Genomic DNA, 26,630 nt, shown 5'->3' on the forward strand with positions numbered 1-26,630 from the left:
ACAGACACAGGTACAAGTAGTAAACATGTCGTCTTTATAATAGCTCACACACATCACTCAGTTTGGTTTTTGCGGCGTCTCAATAAGTTTGGACAGGAGCAACAAAAGACTAATAAAGTAAGTGTAGGAGGAACTCATTGTGCCCTTGTTGCTTTCCAAACATGACACATCCCGTCCATACTTTCTTTATGGCATGAGATCACACTGTAAATGAATAATTTCAGAAATATGTAAATAACTCCATAATAAATAAAGAATGTTTATTTAATTGGTACATATGTAAATGCATCAAACAATGTTACAGACAATAGACATCTCCAATAGGTGATCAGAAATGACACAATTGTGACATTATTATTCATCATATTTTATTATTATTATAATTATGTATGACATCTATCCTGAGCTTTTCAGTCAACTGAAATCTTATAGACATTTAACACAGTCGATGAGCTGGTGAAGTAATTCAAATAAATAGATGGTAGGATGTTTTCTGTAGGCTTTTGCAGTGTGTTCAATATGTTTCAGACCTATTTAAAAATGCACATAAAAATAGGACCCTAAGGTATAGCTTTTAGGGCATGTTTGAAATGATTTGTCATAATACAGTTTTAATTCACGCACCATGCAAGTTCTTTTACATTTTTACAGGATCGCTTATAGTGTTTTGACAGGTGGGTTCATGTTATTGTCATTAAAAGAAGTCAAAATAGGTCGGAAAAAACGTGAGTGACTTCCCCATGAGGGACATTTCAGGAATGGGACAATGCAGGTCACGTCAGACAGGATTCACATCTTTGATAAAAAGTGACACTGTACAACAGTTTCTATGGCAACAACCACATTGAGTAGCCCCCCAGCCCACAGACACACATATACCCCACCCTGCCCCATGTACCTTTACAGGAGTCCAAACTGAATGGTGAATCTTAGTAATAAAAAGAAATTACATTTGCAGTGGACCTTATGGGACAAAAATGTGAAATTATAGAGGTGGGTTGAAACCATTGTACAAAAAGAACTAACAGCAACCCACAGAAACACATTATTGTTGAAAAATCCATTGTAAATTTATTGATTTGTACAGGTTGCGCAGTCTACTTTTGAAACTCCAGGTGTGCCCAAACCTGGCATGTCACAGGAGCTGAGGGGGAAAAATGGTGGAGAAATCCAAAGTTGAAAGAAGTCACTCCTCCTCTGCACATCCCAGGATCTCAGCGCGCAAAGTGATTCGTCCGTACCACGACCAGGGCAGGATCCGGACGAAGCGCGCATAGATGGGAGGGTCTATCACATTCTTTCTGTGCGTGTCGTTGTCAAAGTTCCCCTGGAAAACCTGGAAGAACAAGAGGGGTATACGTAAGAAACAAGCTTCACATTTTAAAGTGCACTATGTAACCTTTCTGATGGAGAGCACTCCACCTGTTTGTCTCCATGGAGATGTTATTGTTTTACCTGGAATATTCCAAAGTAAGGTAAGTTATTCAATTACAGGCGTTTTTATGCTTGAAAATTACCTTGAAAACATACATTCTCATTTACAGTGGACTTGCCTCTACACAGATCTGACAGGTGACTAAAATGCCATACCAGTCAAAGGAACAACAGCACCATGGAGACAAGCAGTTGGCAGGATCCACCACCATAAAAGTACATGGTGCAACTTTAATTACTATAACCCACTTCACCACATGAAGATGCAGTGCTGATTAATAGCCTTGCATAGAGGTTTTGGCTGCACCAAATAAAGGCTCTGCTTCAGCCTCGGTATCATGAAAATCAACAATTTGGTGAATGTCTCTCCCCAGTCTTCACCACAATTTCACACATTCACACATACATTTCTCATGACAATTAAAGCCTGTTTATTTTATGACAAATTATAGCAAAATTTAAGAGCAGTAAACACATCTAAAAGTCTATCTATATAATTTAATGGAAAACACACATGTTAAAGGGTCTTTATCATCAATTTTGAAAGAAATTATTCTCACACCATTTTAAATTGCATTTTATTTCTAAACAGCAACAATTACCAAACCACAGTGCCCGACTACTGCAGAATACACTTAAAGCTGCTACAGTCATTAAACTCAACACTTAACCAAACACAACCTGAGACCTCCAGACACCCACATGCTTAGTCTGTAGGCTGGAAAAATCTCTTAACCACATGAACAAAACTACTGTGGGAAGCAATTCTGTGTGACCGCCACCTTGAAAAGCAGAGACAACTGAAATCGAGCGTTACCAGAAAATCCACTCTGCTGGTTTCACCACTGCATAGCACCACCTGTTGAAAACTATTGGGATGCTGCAACTTGACAATCAGAAACAAACATCTGCTGCTGTTTACCTATTAACATACTTGTGTTTTATCACACAAAAAGCCTGTTTTCTGTCATGAAATGTTAATATTCAGACTGTAGGACATTAAGACAAAGATCAATAAGGGGTTAACTAATCACAAATGTGTTTTAATTATCTAATAGGGATGGCTGCTCTGCTGTTGATTTATTTTATCCCATGCGTGTGTGTGTGTCTGTGTGTGCGTGTGTGTGTGTGGATAGTGAAATAAAGTTTATTGGAAGGAAATGTATCTACGGGGACAGCTTCATTGAAGGATATCATCGTTTTAATTAAAGACGCGTGATTATGGCCGTGTAATGTTAATGAAATTGGATTCACTGTTGTGTGGAAAAGGAAAATTATGCAGCACAACAAAACAATGCAATCAAACTGATTATTGGTAAAGTAGATAAAAGAATAAAGAAAATATAATACTGATTTTAGAAAATATATGCTCTGAACTGAAAAGGTATGCAAGACGCTATTGGTGATTGAATTAATGATTTATTTTATTTCTTTGCATCTTGTTCCAACATAATCCATGGCACAACCCTACAGACACAGATGCAAATGAACTGGGTCCACAGGCTCCAGCGTATCACTGGAGAGCCGGGCAATTACCACACATCCAAGAAAACAAATGTATTTGAACAGCAGCAGCTGCACAGAAACATCATGTATCATTAATACACAAAACTCTTTGTACGAGCACATCCTAGGATCAAACACAAACGTGTTTACATGCAAGTCCAAAGCACAAAGTTTGCTTTAATCGCTTACAGTTACTTACAGATTATTAGGCCCATATATACACTACAATGAGCCTAAGGCTGCAGTAGAAAAGACTGTTTTTCCCGATATGATCAAACAACCTCTACAATGCTCTTCAAGAGCTTTTACTCTTTCCTGATGTCAAAGGATAGAAAATTCCAAACATTTTGTGGCATGTAAAACAAAACTTCTATAAACTGATAATAAACTCAAGCCTGCCAATACACAGTGGTCAGGCGGTGATTTTGAATCTTTAAATTACAATGCTCTTATTGCTTTTCCTGGCACCAACCTTTTGGCGAATGCTTCTAAATTCTCTCTCCCGATTCCGTGCTCCAGCTATCATATCTTATAAACCCTTTGAGACAGAATATCTTTAAAAGAGTTTACTATCTTTCAATTATGCAATTACAGATCTTTTATTTCACTTGCTCTCCTCTCCACAGATCTGACCTGCTGTTTGGCCTGATGGCATCACCTGCTAGTCTCCATGGAAATAGATGCATAAGGTCATACTGTGTAGCAGAAAAGTTACGTAGTGAACTTTTTATAATTTATTTAAATCTAATATGTTGTATAGCTCTCACAGGGAACGTGCTGTTTCATGTAATAATCAGCATGCAACCTCTTGTGTACACGTATGACAAGTTTTTACCCTTGGTGCTACTCCCACACAGTGTTCAGTTTAATCATCTCACATCTGTCTTTATTCCTGTATATTTTCCACAGTCGGTGGACAAACCTGAGTCAATTCTTTGCTCCAAGTATATTTTCTGAGATTAAAAGTTTCACAGCATGCTTTTCTAGCCCTTATATCCTTGTGTATTATATAATATTAAATCTAGGCTACCTTTGCATATTGTTTCCTTTACATTGTCATTACCTTTGTGTGAACTCCTGTCTTTGAGCTGCAGTAGTGTTGAAAAAGACACATGTATTTTTATATTTTTATACTTATATTTTCTCTTCCTGTACTCTGCTTTAAGTGTTCAAACTGTCCAGACTGTACCCCCTGTATATATGTCCTCACATAAAGGTGCGGTAGGGTTTGCATTGTAAGGTCACAGATATATAAACTAATATAAAATCAATATAAAAGGCCCTCCTTTTATATTGAGTTCATATACTAGGGGAGGGCAGTAAAATCTGATTGAAATATGACAAGACACCATGTCAGAGTCAGTGTCCTTAAAATAAACAGTCTGGAACAGGGCAGGGAGAAACATCATAAAAGCAGTAATAATATTAGAATGGAGAGACAGGTAAGGACTCAGAAAGGTGTCAAAAATAATGTAGCTGAAATGTCTAATATATGGCTTTGTGCAAGACAACAGTTTGAGAAGTTGCTAGAGTGTATTTTGATGCACAACCCCTTAGTGATTATCCTTTTACATTACTTTTTTAAGTACACCAGGTCTGTGGCTTTTGTTTGTGGAAGCGGAGGCTGTGTTCTGTTCTAAATGTTTCATGGGTGACCTTCTTCTGTCCTCTAGAGCTTTCACTGAGAAATACTGGAGCTCTGTTAATAGCATGTCTTATTGTTTGGCAACAAAAACAGCAGCAACAAATAAATGCATGAGGTAATAAGAAAACTTTAAAAACTTTCTAAAATGAAATAAAGATGTATTTATTTTGAAGTATGTTTTATAATATTCAGGTCATGTCTAACTACCTCTGTTTCTTTTATTATTTAACTGACTGTTTTACAGTTCAACAATTATTACTCTTCTTATCTCTTCTAATCACTGTGACTTGAGGAACCATCATGGCCATATGCTTCTTTTCCTTGTTTGAATGACAAGTAAAGAACGTTAAACCTTGATAGATGGCAACAGACAAAATACATTAAGGGTAATAATCAACATAAGCAGTTTAGTCCCAAGATACTTCTAAATGTGTACTTCATTCCTTAAAAATACATGACAATAACTTGGATAGCAAAAAGATGGAAAGATATAGAAGTTCGTGGTTGTGGAAATATACATTAATAATAATGCTCTATGTAACATTTCTTGTAGAAGGTCCTTCATCTATTTGTCCCCATGGAGCTGATCTTGCTTTGCCTGGAATATTCCACAGTGAGGCATTTTTTCAAGTTATTTCTGAGCAAATAAACATTTGTAATTGAAATAAATTCAAAACAGACATATTTAATGAAATGTTATGGAATATTTAACACATAGAAAGCAATAACCTTTTCATATAGAAACAAGCAAGTGGTGGACCCTCCACCAGAAAAGTTGCATTAAAGTGTACCTTTAATTTACAAAAGTGTGATTATTTTTCACTGATGATTATGGAAAATATCAGAATAGTAATGATTTTAAGAGGTTTTTGTCTCCAAATCCATCCATAAAAAAAAACAAAACAAATGAATGTGCCCCAGTGGGTTATTGGGCTAAATATTTGTTTAGTTGCATATCACACCTACTAGTAAAAGAACTCTTCAATGACACAATCAGTGTGGTAAAAAAAAATCTGGTATATTTCTGATCTAAAAATATGATTCAGCCTCAGTATATCTAAAAACATTTCTGAGTCTTTTGAGCCTGACCCTCTCGCTCGGCCATGCTCCTTTATTGATTGGGCTGCTCCTGGAGTCACTGGTGTGTGGGGGAGGCGGGAGGAGTCTGCACACTGCTTTGAGCACACTCCATTATTTAAAGGTGCGGCGCAGGTCAGGGGAGGGGCTGGTCATATCTCTGCCCTGTGCCCCGGGGTGGAGACGCAGGACAGCACCAAAGCACAAGAACACTTATGAAAAAGGTCAAGAGGGACATTCACGAAGAAAAGGCCCTTAAACCAAATCAGGCCTGACAGATGATCTCTTATAGCCATTGACGAATATTTTGTAACAGGGCAATGGTTATACTCTAGACATAATGTGCTAATACTAATAGTCTAATGTGGATTGCTTCGATGCCTTGTCAATAATTCTGTATGGATCAGTCTTTTTTTGTCTCACTGTGTGAGTGCAGAGGATCCATAACAGTTACTGACTGTTACGACTCCCACAAGGTGGGTCTCAACATATTTAAAAAAGGACACAGGAGTGAAGATATGGCTCTTTAATTTCTTTTATTTATCGTTTGCTCTTAATTGATTTGCTTTTTTTTCCTTTACCTTTTTAAAGAAATTTAAAAACCCTCCCGTGCCCAGAAAAAAATAATGAAAAGTAATAAACAGAAAGGTGGACCTGGCGAGCCGGCCAAACAGAACAAAAAGGTGCGACACCGGGCCAACCCCGTACAGGGCCGTAGAAGCCGGTGCCAGCACCTGTAACTCAAACAAAAAAAAAACCCAAACCAACCTGAACCCAAAAGAAATGCGAAAACAGGACAGCTGGTCCCACCAGGTCAAAACAAAAGGCTAACGGCTAACACAGGCTACATTTGAGCCCACCCTGCACCTGGCTGACAGGGGCGAGGCCCTCAGGGCACCCTCAGGGCGCGCGCACGGAGACTTGAGCGCGCAAGGTGAGCGGGGCTGGGCGGGGCAAGGCGCACGGAGCGGAGGAGCAGAGAGAGAGCGCGCCACAGGCAACCAGCCCTATTTATAGGCTCCGCACAGTCAAACAAAAATAAACCATAAACAAAGACTATACCAACAAAGACTAATTACAACTTACTACAAAATAAAACAAAAACAACTAATAATCCGAATTAATGCACCTGCATGTAACACTGACTATTCCATACTGATATATATCTCTATCTCTATCTCTATATATCTACATATCTATATATCTATTACACAGTAGTACTGTATAGTTCTATTTTTATATACAATTTCACTTTTCAATTTGATGTTGTTACTCAACAAAAGGCTCAACAGTGGTGCAATGTATACAAGTAAAAGTAAAGTACTTAAGTATAAATTTTAGGTATCTGTACTTTACTTAAACAAAATACTTTTGACTTTAACTTCACTACAGTTGAGAGTAGGCATCTTTATTTTCTACTCCACTATATGCATTATTTCTGTGTTCTTTTAAGTAGACAGAAAATACCTTAGACTATATGACTTGATCTACTGCCAGAACTGCCATTAGACACCAAATAATCTAGAGATACATTTTCAATAGAATCCACAGTGATCAAATTCAGTATTCATAAAGCCGCAGGATGCTTTTGACTGGTAATATCTTGCTCTTTATTACCAAAAAAAAGTCTACATTTTATCCCAAATCTTGGGTTTGACCTGGTTTTACTCTCTGACATACAGGTCCCAGCAGCTAATTAACCTCCTAGTGTTACCGTGGTGACAATATTAAACATAAATCAATAACGTTTTGTGCTTGATTGCTCTCAGAGACTTCCTGTGTAAATGTTGACACTTACGGAGGTGTACTGTGTAGGAGCTAAGTAACCCCGGGTCATTTGAGGAGGCAGTTAACAGGAATTTAATAGACTGCATCCTTTGATCTCGTTGAAACAAAAATCCCTTTCGTCACAGCCAATGGCACTGTTATCATATATCATTAACAGAACAGTTTTTCTAATAAACACTTTTGTATCAAACTTGTGTGAGTGCCAGTGAGCAGAGTCTGACACCATCGGTATTCTGATGGGTCTTTCTCTCTCAATCTCTATCTAACAGCCTGCAGCCTCTGCCACACAGGAGCTGCAAGAGGGAGCTGAGAGGAATACTTACAAGACTATACCAATGTGTGCTTTCCTCAGACACACTCTCCCTCTATATATCTCTCAACCCCACTCTCTCTCTTTCTCCCTCTCTCCCCTCTCCCTCTCACCTCTATCTCTCTACCCCACTCTTTCCTCTACTCTTTCCTTCCTCTCTCCTCTATCTCTCCTCTTCCACTCCCCTTTATGTCTCTGTCCCTTCTCTCTCATCCTCTGTCTCTCTATCCCTCCTCTCTCTTCCCCGTTCTCTCTACATATATAGTTCTCGTCTCTCTCTCTCCCTCTCTCTTTCTCTGTATATTCTTGCCGACAGGAGCATGGTTCTGTGGCGGGAGTAGCCTCTGGAGCCCGGCAGCCAAAAGTGTCCTCTAGCATTATGGGCTGTGTGTGACTGAAGGGGAAACACCTTGAAGAATGGCACTTCAGAACAGCGCCGGGGGGGATGTCTGGGGACAAACTGATTGACATTCTCTGAAGCCCACACTAAACATGGCTGCCCTCTAATAAATACCCCAACATCTCATGGCTGTGTGGAAAAACAACGTACATGAAAGAAGCGTAAACATGCTCAGATTCTATTGATTCTTGTTATGATTCAGCAAAACAATGGTGCTACTTTGCCATGTCAGTAAAGCAGGCTGACCTGTAATGTTCTGTGGTAAATGCTCAAGCTTTTAAACCCCCACATGCTCCTGTCTAATTAGATGTAGTAATTAAGGTGTCCATGATGAACTTTCCTGAACATTTTTATCAAATCTTGTTAAAATACTTCAAAAGTGCAAATTAATACATTTGCCACATCTATTCTTAGTAACATCTTTGTGATTCAGTGCAAATTCATAATGTGTCAAATGTCTCAATGCTGTGAGCTAAAGCTCTATCTCTTTCTTGACACAGTGTAAATCCTTTCTCTTCTCTTCTCACACAGTCTACAGTGGTGTCTGCAGGCCTTTGGGGCCTATCCAGTCGCTGGTGTTGATATAACTTGAGTGAAAATCATGCTGAGCAGTCACTGGCCTGTATCCAAAGATCATCATGGGTGTTGAAATTATAAACCTCTCAAGCAAGGAATGAAACTGCTGAAATGGAGAGATGTTTCCAGGCCGTCTAGCTCCGTGGCACAAGGGTGTAATATTCATGTGGCTATTCAATAGTGTTACTCACCTTAATGACATGTTGTCAATTTCATTAACCACCCGCACAGACGCCTCAGCTAAACAGATCTACTACAGGTAATTGAGTCAGAGAGAAAGATGGTGCATTCTATATACAGTATTTCAATGTTTATGTTTGATTAAATACACACATATATGATCAGTATAAGGGTCAAACTACTATAGTTTTAATATATTAATTAATCCTATTGTGCATCACAGGAGAGATAGCTAGCAAAATATACAACACCTTATTAAAATTGCAAAACATTAACTTTCCTGCTATGACCAACAGATTATATTTGTCAAACATAAATCATCTTATAACACTTTGTGGATATGCCAACACAACTCCAAAATGTTTCTTCGACTTCTCATTCTAACTCAATCCACAAAAGCCTGAATGACAAATGCATCTGCACATACATAGTGAATGTTTCTCACTGGCTCCCTTAAAAGTGCAGCCTGTCTCTGTGCCATTGTCTGCTTCTCTCCTCATATCAGCACCTGTGTCTGTCACTGAGGGCCACTGCCATGGACTTGAGGATTTTGTTGAAGGCTCGTAAACAAGATTTGCAGCATAGCATTGGCCAGGCCTGTAGGTAGCCTGACAGTGCACTTTTATCTGATCCAAAACCTATGAGAGGCAATAGGCTGAAGCAGTCAGTACAAGTTTGGTCCAAAGATAAGATGTAGAGGATGGAGGATGTGGGGTGGACACATAATCTTCTTGACATTTCTGCATCAGATTTCATAATGTGCTGTTCATTTATGTCCTTCCTGTGCACTTTTCTACTTTGCTCCTTGTGACTTTACTGTGTGATATATAATTTAGACTTGAGTACTTCAGCTCCTGCAGTCATGCACTTACAATCCTTTACGTCAATATAGATTAAAATATCATGGGAAATTCTACATTTTTCTGGATGATGGTTCAAGGTAAAACCTACAGTGTATGAATTCATCATTTAAATATTTCAGTGATTTAATTTAATGGTGACTATCTAAGCAACTCAAGTAGGATATGGTATACTAAATTTATACATTCCATTTTAAATGTTGTTTCCTTTTCAGAAACATACCTAGATTGGTGTTTTGTTTCATTCATACATGATTAAGACACAAACCCTGCATAGGCTTAATTCTTTTCTCACACAGATAACACTCTGTTCCAGCCTGTGATGTAATGTGGTAATACAGGAAGTACTCCCATGTGTTTTTATACTCCATACACCTTCACTAGAATCATTTGGATGATTTCAGCCCTGAAAGTACCAATCTCTACTGAACTACAGTTAAAAGGTAGCTGTTAGCTTGAACATTATTGCTTCTGCTGAACAGAGCATTTTAAGCTTTCGAGATGTAGACAAACTGATAATAAAGGATTGTCTTGATACAACTATAATGTAATGTAGACAATAAAATGTAATTTTCAACACAAAATAATAGTACTTTCTTTAGTTTTGTCATGTACTCCTGTAGTTTTAATACAGATCAAGACCATTCTAAAAATATCCAGAAAAGGTCCAGTATTGTCATATACATGTAGGACAACAGGGTGATACCTGCTCAAAATACTATGTTGACACTAATTTTAATGTCAGTTTTTATCTGGTATTTGATTTTTATTTTTTTTTTCTTGACAACTTTAGACATGGACATACAGTCACTGACAGATCCTAATTTAATCTCACAATTCACAAAATTTTAATTCATTCTTGCATAACAGTGTGGCAATAAAGCAATGAAGACATGGTTTGTGGTACAGACTCATCTATAGCTTACTTGATGTTTGCAGTGAGTGCTGTTTACCTTGTCCTTGCCCTGCTTCACATCTTGATACACTCTCCACCTCTCTCCATCATTGCTGTAGGCCACTTTGTATGATCCCACAAACTGAACATGGCCGAAATCTTTGGCTCCCTGGGTGATGACTCCCGTGACTTTAGTTGGCACCAGCAGATCCACCTGGAAGAGAGAAAAACAAATGTTAGATGTTACATGTTTGAAATAGAGTCAGCAGATTCTCTTTTAATGTCATCCATGGATTTATAAGACAGTGGGTGCAAGAAATCTGTTTCAATTATTCAATGAATACTGAACAACAAGGAGAAAAAGTCCATAAGTTCATCTCAGCAAAACAGAAAGTGCTCTGTGCAGCAGCTTCAGAGACCTACATTGGCCCATTTGGGTTAATTTTTAATAGGTTCTCATTTGTTGTGAACAATTTACAGTGCAGGGGTGGTAGGCAGTAAACACGTGCACGCTGTTACTTATATAGGGCTTTTCCCCACTTCAATTATGCCTCATTATTCAGAATAAACACAACTGTCTGGCCTTTTAAACAAATACATACACACACCAGTTTGTTTCACAACGCATCAAAGAAAAAGTCTTACTAAACTGTGTCACACAGGCCAAACAACATGCTTTTTTTATATGTTAATTATAAGACTTCAGATGAATAATGCATACAAATCAACAGGCCTAAAGAGCAATGAAGAGGAAGGCGGTGCCTGCTCTGATTGGTAATCAAGAGTAGCTGTATAAATGCTGCTTATTCATGCACACAGAGAATTAAAGGGAGGCTCTGCAGCCTAAAAAACGTACTACAATCATAGCTGAAGATGACACAAACTAGTTTTGCTCATTCCCCTATACTCACTGAGCTGCAGAGGCTGCAATATCACCGGTTAATGAATAGTTGCGGATGGTGGGGTTTAGGGTTTAGTTCAAATCAGAGAGAGTCCTTTTAGGTTTTAACCAACTGGATTCTGGCATTGGAACTGGCATCCCAAATAAGAGACTCATGAGAGGTTCCTTGTGCTTTCTGATTGGATAACTGTCTTGAGAACCAAAACACCAAATAACATAAACAACATGTTTAAGGTAATTTTCACACGTTAGTGGACTCTGTGGACTGACCCCAGTGCACACTAGATTTAGTTCTGTTTACTTCACTTTTGAGTCAGCCATTCACCCAAAACACACCTTGAGCCACATGAGAGGAATAAGCTGATAACCAAACTTATTTCCATGACAACACGCTTCAAGTTGACTGGAGCCCCATGAATAGGCACACACATGTTCTCTTCCTCTATAGGTGGTGCTCTTTTCTTTCACCTGTGGCTAAATAGCTACACTGTGAGGGCTACATGCACTGGCGGTGAAGGAGAAAAGGCTTTTTGAACAACATACAGACTCAGGCTCACCTGTACAGACAGAGACAGGAGAAGATGTGCTGCTGAGATTACTGGTAAGTTGATTCAAATTTCCTTTCCACACTCACCACCTGTTTGAAGTGCTCTCGGAGCCGCCTGTTAATGTGAATCAGAATGCAGCTGTCATGTTCACACTGGCCCAAGTACACTGCTCTCTGAGTGAATGCTATTTTATGTTGACCTAACTAGTGGCAGTAGGAAAAACATAATTTTAATTAAAAATAAACACTAACATATAACATTGGGCCTCATTCATGAAACGTACGAACAAATTTGTACTCAAGGCCTTCTTATGAACAATTGTGGTATTTACAAATTTTTCTTATCTGAAAATGTTCTTCTGGAAAAACAAATCCTACAAACAGGCTTATTTCAGTAAGTTTATGACTTAAATATTTCCTCACTGAGCATGTTCATGTGAATTTGGACATTTGTAATCGCTGCTGAAACTGTAAAACAGCTGTATGTAGACACGGTCCACCTGACCCCCTCAGTCACACCTCAGTCACACCCTCCCTCACGCTTTCACATGTCATAACACCAAGCCTACACTGGCCATACATGGAAGTTCAGAGGGTGTATCTAACCAAATACATATTTATATTTTTATGTAAATGAAACGTAAATGAGTGTGGAGGTGTTCGTAGCTTGTGTTGGTGAATTAGGCGTAACTGTCACTTAAGAAGGAATTCGCGCTCTTAAGAATGCTTTGTGAATCTGGCACACAAGTTAAGAACAAGATTCATGAATGAGGCCCATTACGCCTCATTCACTTTAAGAAATTTCTGCCCCAGATTCACAGAGCCTTCTTACGCATTCCAAAATCCCTAATTCAGTTTTAAGAGACAGTTGCGCCGAATTCACCAACACCAACTATGAACATCTCCATGCTCATTTACAATTAATTTACATAGAAAATGAATATGTGTTTGGTTAGAAACACCCTCTGAACAACTTCCATATATGGCCAATATGGGTTTGGCATAACATGGGAGCACGAGGGAGAGCGGGAACAAGGAAGTGAGGTGGAGCACATCTACAGACTACTTCAGCAGCGATTTCAAATCTCCAAACTGACATGAATAAACTCAGAGAGGGAATATTTAAGTCATAAACTTACTGAAATAAGGTGCATATTTATTGCACTCTTTATCGCGGTAATTAGCAAGGGAGGGAGGCTGAGGTAGGGTGCATAAGAGTGCGCTCTGATCATGGGAGGTCAGGGGGGTGATGTGAATGTTGAGTCCAGCACGGTGGCCAGGCACAGGGCTGTGACAGTGGCCCATATGGAGAGCACTGGGGCTGGAGGACAGACTGAAGCTCACTGCAGCCTGTATAAAGTCTGTTAGGCCCAACAGAATACATGCTCTATAAAGCCCCTCATAAATGTTATTGGATCAGATAGTAATATGTTTATATGAAATAAGAAAGAATAAGAAAATATATAACTTACAATCATGGAGGAATTTGAACTTTTAGTTGCATTGTCAGAGTGATAATATTCTAAAACAGTAGATTTTTTGTTCTGACTGTTTGCAGGCAAGTACAAATTTGTTTGTAAGAACGTTTCATGAATGAGGCCCGTTGTTATTAGCAAAATCAGTATTTGATTTTAATCAAAAATGACTCTGCCTAAGGCCCCTAGTTGTGAAAGTCATACTTTTTGTCCTAGTTAAGATGCCTGCTTTATTCAATAGGAAACTGAAAAGTCAGGGCGCTGTGTAAAAATCTGCACACGGTGACATTTTGCTGTCAGGTTGTAGAACATAATGGCAAAATTTAGCAGCGCAGAGAGAGCAGGATATACAAAGCATGCAAATGAATGTCCCCTGCCACATACACGCACACAAGATGGAGGCAGCATACATCATGTTAATTGGCCCGGTCATAGGCCAACAAATATAGTCTCACCACAAGGCTTTGACAAAACAAATGCGCTGTAATAGAGGCGAGTTTCTGCTTCCCTGAAGTGTATGAACATATTAGTTACTGGCTCAGTGACTTCCTGTGATCACGACACTGCTTTAACATGTGTGCACTGTTATGGACCCCTGCTGAGCACATCAAGCACAGATCAAAACACACACCCACTACTGTCTATTAGCAACTTCATATAGATAATCTATACTTTAAAAATTCATAGTTAAGTACAGCTTGCAGCTATGATAAAGCAGGCTTAGAAATACAATATGTACACCAACAGCAGTCAGCACCAATATTGAGTCCAGTGATGTGGCATCGCTTATGTAGACCCTTCTTCACCAAATATGTTGTTTATGTTGTTAGTATAAATAGTTATGGAAAAAAGCATCCCCCTTTCTACAGACCACATTCAATATTGGAATAAATCTTAGTTAGCACTTAGTATTTTTATATTGCCTTTCAAGAGCTAATTAAAGCTACCGGTACACTATTTTATGTGGCGACACAGTGTGATCCACCTTTCCATAAAATATGAGAGTAACACTTAAGTCAAGTGTAATCTATTACATGCATCTGTTATGAACCTTCTTGTCCCATTCTTAAGCTTCGGATGCTCTGATACAAAGTGGACATTAGGCATACTATGTACTGTATAACACTGCTGCTATAAGGAGCCTGATCCTGCTAGCCGTATTGTCACAGCCCTCTGGTGGATAAAGGACCTGGAGGAACAGTGGCAGGGGCAGCTCAGGTTGATTTAAAGCCAGTGACAGCGTGCATTGTACACCTTTGATTATGCTCCGGTCTCACAACACTGGGGTAATCGCGTTCTCGGCAAGCAGTCAGGTCTGTCACCAAAACAAAGGCGGGCTTGAAGGGGAACCTGTAATTGCTGTCACAGGTAGCGGTCAAAAAATACGAGTGCTCATGGCAGCGGCCCCTCTCAGCACTTTGATGGCCAAACTAAATTAGGAGGAGAGATAAGCTTGTTAAACCAAAACCCCTCCTCTCTTTCTCTCCTCTGTCCCGTCCTCTTCTGTTCCATCAAACCTTTATCAGACACACTCACTCTTTGGGCTTATCTCTGAATTCTTATACCAATACTCCAAAGAAGAAAAAAGGCAGAAACGATTTAAGGATTATTTTGAAGCTTGTTTATGTTGCAGACGGTTCAATTACATTGATTATAATCTATTAAAAATAAACTATAACTCTAAAAATTTAGTTGTAGAAGTTGTAATAAAAAGTATGCAGCTATTATGGCATAATGTCCATTTGTCCATAAAGAACCTAGTGCTTTATATACAGGAGAACCAGTCAATAACATTACAATGTGTTTGACCTTATTCTGCCCTGCCCACTTTTGCCTCTGCATGTTACTAAACCACACTTACAGGTGCATAGTGTAACTTTTCTGGTGGAGGGACTGTCAAATAAATATGATCCTTGTGGATCAATAAAGTTCGTCTAAGTCTAAGTCTAATTGCATTTCTTCATGGAGATGTTATTGCTTTGTCTGGAATGTTTCACAGTATGGCATTAAACCTTCCTATCTTCATGGAAACCAAACCTGACCAAGTTACAGGTCAGATCTGTGGAACCAGAATGCCTGTTTTTCCTGGTATTTTTGAGCTACAAAACCACCTGTAATTTATTAAATGCAAGGTAGAGCTGTTTAATGTCACACTGTGGAACATTCCAGATAGAGCAATGACATATCCATAGAAACAAGCAGGTGACGAACCCCCAACCAGAAAATTAAACAGTGCACCTTTAAGTGGGAAGCCCATTTATTTAAAAGGATAATTTGAGAAACTTTTTTTCCCCACTAAAATATGATATAAAGTAGATACTTTGTGTAAAATGTTCAATGTTCATATACACTTTGTTTCCCATCAAGATAGGCAGCCATGTGCAAAATAATACACAACAACTTCCAGAAAAAGGCAAAAAGCTCAACTTGAAAGCATTGCAAAATTCATCAGTTAATTTACTTTTGGATTCATTTTCCAAGAGTGATATGTATTTGAACAGAAGTATGCAACGCCAAACTCTATTTCCTCATCGACCAGTTTGCTAGCTTGCAGATTTTTGGAGTATTCCTGCTGAAATGAAAACCCAGCAATTAGGATTTGTTCATTATGTCTAAGATCAAAAATGGTGAGACATCTTGTGCACATCCATAATACAGTCTGGGTCAATAGTAATTAGTACTTGTCTTGTCTGCATGTAAAGAATTTTGAACATTTGTCCTCATTAAAATAAGAGCTACAGAGTAATGTGTCCTTATTTGAACTGGCGTCACCGTGGCAGGATATAGATTTTTTGCAGTGATGAAGAGGCTTACAAGATGGAGAGGAAGGAGAAGGGGTTGTTTTATGATCCCTGCCTACTGCATCCCAAGTCCCACTTTGTTAATGTAACTGTAACCTGTTTAAGACTCATTTGATCTTCATAGTCTCTAACTCAGCTAAATGTGACAGTGTGAGTGTGAGACAGCACTAGGGACACTTCAATGAAAATAGGTAACTTTTAAACATATTAATGGGCCCATGTTACGCTGTTTTCTGATCTTATTATGTTGTTTCTTCATCACAAACATACCTGGAGTTTTGTTTTGTTTCATTCTCATATATTTAACACACAAACCCTGCATATTTAGGCTGAGTTCTTCTCTCAAACAAAACACACTCTATTTCACCTTGTGATGTCATTTGATGGTACAGTAGAATAATTTGGGATGATTTCAGCCCTGAAATGGCCAATCTCTAGTGAAGCAAAGATAAAAGGTAAATCATGCTTCATGACATCAGAAGGTGGAATAGAGCATTTTGAGCTTTGGAGATGAAGACAGACTAAAAATAAAGGATTACTCAAACATGTGTAAATAAAACAAAACACAACTCCAGTATGTTCCTGAAGAGTAAACAGCATTATAACATGGCTAAAAGCTTGCAGGAGTCAAATGTATGCAATATAGAACCCTTAATGAAAAAGTAAAAAGCATTTGTAACTCATTGGTCTCCTTCTAGCAAATGTATTGCATTCAGCATCTGATGCTGAAAATGTCCCATTTGAGGCAACTGTGGGGCTACTAACAAGCATTGATTTGTCTAAAAGTATGATGTTAAAACTGTAAACCCACAGTAAATCTTTATTAATTAAATATTGTTGCATAAATGTTAAGGAGACTAGAGTCCTATTGTTGTGGCTGAGATGACTTCTGTGGTTTATCAAGGGACTGCATTGCTCCTGACATTGGGAGGGGTGATGCTACAAGAAGAGAAGAGAATGGATAGGTTTCTATAATGCAGGAGCAGTGGGCAGCTTTTTGGCTGCTGTTTCTTATGGTTTTCTCTTATTGTCTAGATTGACTTGAGGGTTGGAGCACTCTACAGTTCTATTATTGATGCTAGACGAAGTGTGGAATAGTAACTCATGCAGTATTATATGTTGCAGGAAATGTCGAGGTGTAGTTAAAGGTAAAGTTTTTGGAGGAGGATACACCACCTGCTTTGCCTGCTACAGTATTGCATTATTTATCATCATGGAGACAAACTGGTGAGGCCAACAATCCAAGTTACAGGTCAGATCTGCTGAGATGTGACCCTGTTCACGACAAGAATGCATGTTGTTTTCCCAAGGTATTTTTCAGTAATAACAAACCTAAACCTGAATACATGCACTACATATATGATTAATGCCACATTGAAGAATATTTCAGCCAGGAAAAGCAATATCTTCTCCATAGAGACAAGCAGCAGGTGTTTCCTCCAAAAAGGTTCCTTTAAGATTGTACTGTTGCATCAAGTTTGACAATGTGATGTGACTAAATGAAATCTTTCAGCTTACAGCCTGCTATGGGCCAATTACAATGCTCTGAGAATCGTATGAGTTTGTGCCTGCAGGCGACTCCAGCACAAGTCTCTCCTCTGAGAATGTTTGGAAGCTCTTTAAATGCTTGAAAAATCCACACATATCTGATAAATCCCACCACAACGGATTTTATGTGTCAGTCAAAACAAAGACTGACATTAACGCATTGATCCGTGGACCTCTGCACCACTGCTATACCTTTGTGACCATGGAAAAGATTAAATACAAAACCATCTCCAAAAATAAGGCTAAAATTTGAGAATATAAAAAATCTCAAGTGTTGATATTTGAAAATGTAATGAGCGTTAAGAATATAGTGGATAAAGCGTGTGTCTAAATCCTGCATGTGTAGATACTGTTGTGGTGTGATGTGTCAAATAATGAACACAAAGGGCCAGAAAGTACCACTGGTCCACCACTACTATTTCTTAAAGCACTTGTACTTCTTCTTTCCCCTTAAGATATTGATACTTTACAGTCACATCATGCTGGGGCTGTGCTACATGTACCTCTATTACTGGAATGTTTAGGAGTTTCCATGGTGACACAATGCAAAAATGTTTTAATATTGTCTGAAAACTCAAGAAATAATACTGAATGGATTTACACAACACATTGAGGAGCATGTGATCAACATGAGCGTCCATGGTCCTGTATAAGTGTTTGATTTTCAACAAAAATGTAAGAGTGACTAATTGAAAAACTGTTGGTTAATGCGAGCTCACGTGTGCCTGTATTGTTATTTGAGAGACGCTTGTTCACCAGCTCGCCCATTGTAGTTCAGCTAAATCAGTTCTTTATGGTCAGATTGTGTTATAACAAAAGTACTTGAGTAATAGAGCTTCAGACAGAGCAGAGCTTACAGTTAGTGTCATATCCCCCGAGAATATCGATGACATCAGCTGCAGAGTATCAATGATATTCTTTTACTATCTACTACACAGCAAACCAAAACGATCTCGCCTTTCACCATTTGCTATGAGACTGAGCTTATGTTGATAGAGATTTAAAGGTGTAAAATGTAACTTTTCTGCTGGTGTCTCTACTACCTACTTTTCTAAATGGAGATGTTGCTGCTTTGCCTGGAAAGACCAGGTTACCACCAGGCCAAGTTACTGTTAAAATCTGTGGAGAGGTGAGTTCGACCACAGAAATAATGCATGTTTTTCTTGTATTTTTTTAATGAATGAAATAGCTGTATAATGTATAAAATAAATGTGAGATAGATATAATGCCAGACAATGGAACATTCTAAGGAAAGCTATACTATCTCACTGAAAAGTTACATGGTTCACCTTTAAACTTGATATTATCAGTAGCAAAATGGACATGGCTGACCTTTTTAGCACCACCACATTGGCCAGTGATCACAGTAGTTTAACATTTGAATGATCTGACTCATACACAATGTTTAAGTGAGTCATGTTAAAATGTGATAGGACAGAGCAGAGGAGCCATCAGGATGAAGGTCTTTGTTAAATAGCGGGATGACTGGTTTTGGCACCACATAAGGCACAGTCAGCTACTTGGCCGGATGTAGTAGGTTTACAGCCAAATGAGTAAGGACAAGGATGAAAGATGGTGGCACGATCACAGACCAGTCTTACAAAGCAACTGTGCATTTAACAGTCTCCATGGTGTTTTGTTCTTAATGGTACACTCGTATGAAAATAAATGTTACGCTAATTAAGCATTTCTATGACACCGTAATTATCTAGACAGCAGCTACTGATTCATTAAGTCAGCTTGATATTAATTACTACTTAACACTGTAAAAGTTTCAAGTGCCTTGATGGTAAAAGTGCTATATTAAAATGTGACCATGTAACCATTTATCATATATGCTGTCTCTATAAAAGAATAAAAACACTTGGTTTGAGCAGACACTTTTGAGGTTAAAGTTTTGAAAAATCAAGTGACAAAAGCTTTATGTTGACAGTATTTCTTGCACTGGTTCTTCAGATATTATGATTTTTTTTTGTTTAATATCAAAGTATGTGTCTGTTGACTCTATTTTATGAAAAACACAACATTTTGTGCAGAATTTAATGTTTATCCTTCCATTTATTTTTACTTGACTAATATCTTGGAGCACAACTTTGTACTTCTCCTTGAGTATTATCATTTCTGAAGTGACATTTTTGGCTACTCGTCCAACCTCTCCATGTACATGATACGACTACAAACAGCCAGTAGCCTAACAGTACACTTATCATCTGCTGTAGAGGTTTCCGGAAGCATCAGAGCCCAAATGTTATACCTGAGATGATAACAGGCCATTGGGGGAGCGCCGTAATAAAACAGACAGTGCTCGGCTCAGCGTGTCAACTGAAGCTTAAATGGTGGCACAGAGCGATGGGGGAATTGGCCATGGCAAAAGGAACAGGAAGCAAATCAAGCATGGTGCACTGGATCATTGGGAGCTATTACCACAAAGGAACAGCATCTCCAGGCCCAGTGAGGCGCACAGCCTTTCAGAGAGAGTGAAGCAGAGACTGGGACCCATGTGCGTAAAAATGGCCTTGGCGACACTGTACTAAAGGACTGGAGGATTTCACACTCTGTTTAATTGTCACTGAGACCTGATGTATGATGGACACTCTGCAAATGATCCACCCAGTCTTCCCAGAGTCTGCAGTCAAAACACTATATCTACAGTGAACATGCACAAACAAAAACAGAAATACTTTTGTCCTTTAAGCGAAAATACTTTGAGAGTGGTTTTCTGGTTATTTTAGGCCAATATTTGACAATATCAGTTCAGTTCAAAATATAATACTTGATCAAACTAGTGCTGTACAAACATTTCTTGATTGTGATATTATGCAATAGACTCGATACTCAAAGAAAGAGAGTAGAATGTGATGTATCTGTAATCCAGGTATATTCCATAGTGGTCCATGGGTCTAGTCTATAATGCAGCTGAAGATCACTCTATGCTAAGATATTCAGGAATAGGTTCTGTCCTGTGAATGTGATTTTTTTAGTACTGATACTTGTTTAAATGAGTATATAGTTTTGATATTAGTTTTAGTATTGGTTATTACCTGATTTTACTTTTCACAAATCCATGATAAACAAATCTGTACACATTGTGGAAGGGGAAAGTATACTGGATTTGTCTATTTGGGTTAAAAATACACTTGTCATTACATTACATTTCCATGATAATGTGAGAGGTAACAGGTATATGAACAACGTGTAACCTGTGATTTCTACCTTCATTCTGTAGACTTTGAAGCTTTGGTAAAAAAGACCTTGATGTGATTGATTTAACTTACAACCTAACCATACACTGCTTGTGCTGTGTAGCTCCTAATCTCCAGAGAACACGCTATAAAGATGTTAGCTTCAAATGAACTCCAGAGAATCTCCCAGATCCTCATGCACAACAGCCTGAACCCATCTCCGCCGCACTGATTTAGGCTCAGACACCTTCACTTCTGACAATTCCTCCCAATCTCCAGATTACAGTGGCGCTGCTGTGAAGTCATGAATCAATCATCTGCAGATAAAGGAGATAAATGTAGCCTGCCTTTAGCCGGGAGCCGATGAAGATCAGGAAGTAGCGCTGAGGATAAGATGGCTTCCTGGGATAATGAAAACAAAGCATTCACATCACAGGTTGTTGGTATGTTTAAGCGGACGCGGTAGCAGGGAGCAGGCACTAAAAGGCAACCAATTGGATCAGAGAAGCAGATGGATTCAGCTGCCTTACCCGTAACTTCATTTGTGAGTTAATTGAATCTGCATAGTGCTAGCTGCAGGGAATGGAAGCAAATAACACAAAAGAAACAGGCTCATTGGGTAGAACTGTGACAATAAAAGTTCAGATCAAACTAGTGAGGATTTATTTTTTAAAATTCCTGGATAATGTTGCAGCAAATTATCGAATTAACAGTGGCTGCAGGCAACAGAGTGGAACCGATATCAAACCAAAACAGTGATTATAGTATTAAGTATTGAAGTTGCCAATTTGTCATTGGATAAATATCTCAAACAATAACAGCATGAATGAGGGTTCAAAGACTTCTTCTTGTTAAGGGTTACAAATCCATGGCCATTTTGACCTGCATGCAGATGATTGACACTATGGTGGACTAAAATTCACAAAATCGCAATTTTCTTGCAGCCAGATCATAATTTGGATTTTATCATTATCATTTAGGAATGTATTTTATACTTTTCTATTTTTCTAATATCTTCAAGAGTTAAATAAAGCCATCTGCTTCCCCTGAAAGTTCAAACTTCACTGAGATTGCTATTACTAAGACGTGTTTGCCACACATATTTTATTTTTGGCCCAAGCCAGTAACAAAGTAATGGCAGGGCTATTGTTCTTTTTTTTCTCTCTGTAAGAAATCGCATTTTTCACCCTGTGAACATGGATGAAAAGTTTCCAAACTGGGTATGGGATCGACTGGCCTGGCCTGAATCTAACAGACTATAAAGTACATACAGATAATACAGCTGAACACTATAGCACCTCCTACCATAGACATGAAATGTCAAATTCTATGCATGACTACAAGCAAAAACATATATTACTGACATGAGGCATTTTTCACGGTTGGTCAGCAGGGGTGCAAAGACTCCCCAAATAAATTCTTGTTTTTTTTAAATCTTCCATGCACAGGCTTAGTCCGATCATGTTGAAATTTTATGTGATCTTGCCCTGAATATAATACACTATAAAGCATATAACAAGTTTGCAGTACAGCTCCCCCTACCACAGGCATGAAACATCAACATTATATGATTTGCAGCAAATTTGAGGCTTGGGGTTAGAGGCAAAAATATATATACTGTGTAATTTTTCTGATGGAGGATCTGCTGGCCTGGGCCACTATTGGGAAGAGAGAGAAAGGCATGAATAGTCACGTGGGAAGGGTGTGTGTGCCAGGGTGAGGGCCATCATCGTGAGTGGCTTTAATTATTTTTTATTTTTATTTAACTAATATCTTGAATCACAACTTTGAACTTCTACTTGAGTAATATGAATTCTGAAGTGACATTTTTGGCTACTCTGCCAACCTCTCCATCTAATGCATCTACTTGATACGACAGTACAATCATCATCTGCTGTACAGGTTTCTGGAAGCATCAGACCCAAATGTTTTACCTGACATGGCCACTGTGATTAGCTAGTTCTACCCGTCACTCACACACGGCCTTGCAGAAGTTAAGCAACTGAATGTGACAGTGGATGATAAAAAGTGTCAATGTTTGAGCATACAGCCGCATTAAATAGGGAAATAGAGAATCACAATATGGCCAAACTAGTAGATAGTCAAAGGAATGAGGTGGTAACAGTTTGATTTCCAACAGCATATTGCCCAACCCAAGTTGACAGATACAGTCCGTGCCCCTCACTGATTGCATGAGAAGCAGAGAGATGCCACCCTGGTAACACGTTTTAATCAGTGCAGAGACGAGTGGTTGCAGGTGCTGCTTGTTCTCATTGTGTTCTGTGACAAATCACACAAAAACAACACAAACTTTTAGGACTGTGGAGCCTTCACATCTGCAGGGACAAGTGGCTTTTCTGTTTAGATGCAATCAGACCTGAAAGACTGACATTTCTCTTGACCCTGGATTAGACAGAAAATGTATATGTTGTGCTATGCATCTTAAAATGCATGCTGTGAAACATTTCTGAGAAAGGGAGCTTGTCTCCATGGAGATTTTATTACTTTGCATACATTGTGTCACATTATAGACTTAAACTAATAAATCACTATGGAGACAAGCAAGCAGGTTAAGTCACAGGTCAGATCTGTGTGGAGGCAGCCCTTTTCATAGTACAGATACATGGTTTTCAAGTATATTTTTTGAGCAATAAAAACACCTGTAATTAAATAACTGCAAGATGGATAGGTTTAAGGACATGGAGACAAGCTAATAGTAGCTAACGTGCTAGCCGCCACATTCCAAGTAGGAAGTGCGCCAAGGGGCCCTTCCGGCTCCTTCTAACCCTGGTTCCCACTGACTTACACTGGAATAATGTCACCCCTTTCTCTGTAACTGCTGCTGTGAGCATTATCATTTTGGTCTTAAAATATTGGTTTTAGCCTGCTCTACATGATCCTGACTTTTTCATTTTGATAATTTGTCCCTAAGATAAGTAAGCTAAGTAGCTAATTAAGTCAGGAGACACAATTATGGGCTTTAACAAGTGGATTTAATCAACCTATCATACCCCTGCCATTTTGTTTGTGGATGTAAGTGTGATGGCTGATCACGTTCGTCAAGGAGTGCATCTAACAATTTTCACTTGTTAGACAACTATTTTTTCAGGTTGTTGTACTTTTTAATTAGTTCTATTAGTCTTAATATATAGCAATATAGGTTCATTTACAGTTCGTCATGGCTTGTTCAGCATTTAATTGTGCTAGCTAGACCTTCGAAGACCCCCCATTTTCCAGTTTTTCTGGTAAGTAAAATAAATAAAATAAACTGGTGGTAATTGATTCATTAGTTAAATAACCTGTATGGACGTGTCGTAGTGTAATAGCCCAATGCAACTATAACATCTGTGTTCATATGAAAAAAACAAAAACTACCGAACTACTGCGATTCGTGCAGAACAGTGTGGACAGGCACTCAATGACAATTATTACTGACAGATGTAAACAAACTGAACGATCTAACTACATCATTGCTGATTGTTTGTATTTACTTGAACTAAATCCTCCTGTGTGACCAGATGGATACATACATATACATATATATATATATATATATATATATATATATATATATATATATATATATATATATATATATATATATAAGACTAGGGATTTCAAGATTACTCAATTAATCTATAATAAATTCAGAAAGCTATATCTCATAAAGCTGGTCACATACAATGTGATGGTTGTACCCTGATCATGATTTTGACTTTAAAGTTCCTATATTACATAAAATGCATTCTTGTGAGCTTGAAGCCATGTTAGAATTTTGTTGCCTCTTCAAAAACCTACCAGAGTTGTGTTTTGTTTTATTCACACAACTTTGAGAAATCCTGGTTTATTAGTCTGTCTGCATCTACAAAGTTCAAAATGCTTGTGATGTCATGTAGTGGTTGTTTTCAAGTTAATGGCTACCTTTTACCGTTAGTTCAGTAGAGATAGGCAATTCCAGGGCTGAAATCATCCAAATGATTGTAGTGAAAATATATGGAGGTAAAAACACAGTGGAGCGCTTCCTGTATTACCACATGGTATCACAAACTGGAGCAGAGTATAATCTGTTTGAGAGAAAACTCAGCCTAAAAATGCAGGGTTTGTGTGTTAAACATGTGTGAATGAAACAAAGCACAAATACAGGTATATGTGATGAGGAAACATTATAACATAAATCAGAAAATAGCATAATGATTCATGCATACTTTGTACATTTCTATTGCCTTTATCCATCCTAAATCCAGCAGCTCACTCACAGCCTTACAGAGACTAACCAATAAGAGAACAGACAGAGAACCTAAAGTAGCACTATGTGAACACACATACGCCTCCTCCTCCTCGTAGCTGTGACTTAATCAATATGGCGTGCCTGTAGAGCTCTGGGTGAAAGAGGAGCCTGTCTCATGCTGACTGGTACTAATAGCTTCATTTGTGAGTATCAAGGCTTGAAGGACACTGAGGATACATACCCCTTGAAAGTTTGCTATAATCTCCACTTTGCCAAAGTGCTGCTCTGTTGTTCTGGAAATAGAGACATGATAGTCACTATTCCAGATGATCAAAATCCCATCCTAAATCCTTTCATGCCACAAAGCTCAACTCTCTCTCTCTCTGAAGCGGTATTTCTGTTTTAAGAACGAAAGTCTTTATCTTCACTGCGTAAACACTCGAGAAGAGCCCTGAGTTTCAATGGGACAAATTAAAGCCATTCTCCACTGTGAACAAACAGCAAGCTAATTCTGCTGATTAAAAGACATAAGAGCTAGTCGTCAACACAGCTAGCTCGATCAGAGGTTTTATATGATTAGAAGGCTTGGCGAAAATGGCATCATGCAAATACAGTAGACTACGTTGCAGTTTGATAGCAACAAAGGATTACAGAGATTCCTAATGGTCGCCTAATCTCAGCAATTTTTCTCTTCTGAGGGCCATATTCAAATTCAGATATATGGTGGAGGGCCAGACCAGTGTAAGAAACTGCTCATAACCAAATTTCTGTAAAATATAAGCTGTTGAGATCTATTTATACTATTCTATAAGTAGCACTGGTTGCTACTTAAGCCAAGAAGAATTAAAGTTAGCCAGGGTTAGAAAAATATAACAGACAAGCATACTCGAATTGTAACATTATTTCTTTTGGATAACACTTTATTCATTTCTGGTATTTCCATATAAGATACACTTAAATATTACATTAATACAGAGAACCCCTTGCTGTTCCACTGTACTATTTTACATTACCAATCAGGAGGAGCACAGTTTTCGAGGTTCTCTAACCACTGACCAATTCGAACTGTCCAATAAAGGCAATGCTTGAACTGCGAAGTAAACAGTAAAAAATACCATGAAATTTAAAGATTTATAAATGTAAAGTTATAAAATGAGTTAGTTTGAGAGAAAATATTGTACAGGAGTGAGCTAACAGAATGAGCTAAAAGGATGCACATGAGTTACTGTTAGAGTTAGGGCACACTGGTCCCCTGGTCACGCCACTGAGCAGACGCC

At 38.4% G+C, this 26,630-nt stretch overlaps 1 protein-coding gene across 1 annotated transcript in view; it reads right to left on the bottom strand.

Annotated features, from left to right (window-relative positions):
* Positions 1–280: 280 nt before the first annotated feature.
* The window catches only part of edil3a (EGF-like repeats and discoidin I-like domains 3a), a 115,485-nt gene continuing 89,135 nt past the window's right edge, over positions 281–26,630 (bottom strand). The window contains exons 9-10 of the mRNA XM_020917402.2: positions 10,730–10,885; positions 281–1,336 (exon numbers count right to left, since the gene is read on the bottom strand). Coding sequence (XP_020773061.2) covers positions 1,187–1,336; positions 10,730–10,885 — 306 coding nt within the window. The 3' untranslated portion in view covers positions 281–1,186. The remainder of the gene's footprint in view (positions 1,337–10,729; positions 10,886–26,630) is intronic.

Source organism: Boleophthalmus pectinirostris, unplaced genomic scaffold, assembly GCF_026225935.1.
Source record: "Boleophthalmus pectinirostris isolate CB_2022bp ecotype Guang Dong unplaced genomic scaffold, ASM2622593v1 HiC_scaffold_4, whole genome shotgun sequence".
Lineage (NCBI taxonomy): Eukaryota > Metazoa > Chordata > Actinopteri > Gobiiformes > Gobiidae > Boleophthalmus > Boleophthalmus pectinirostris.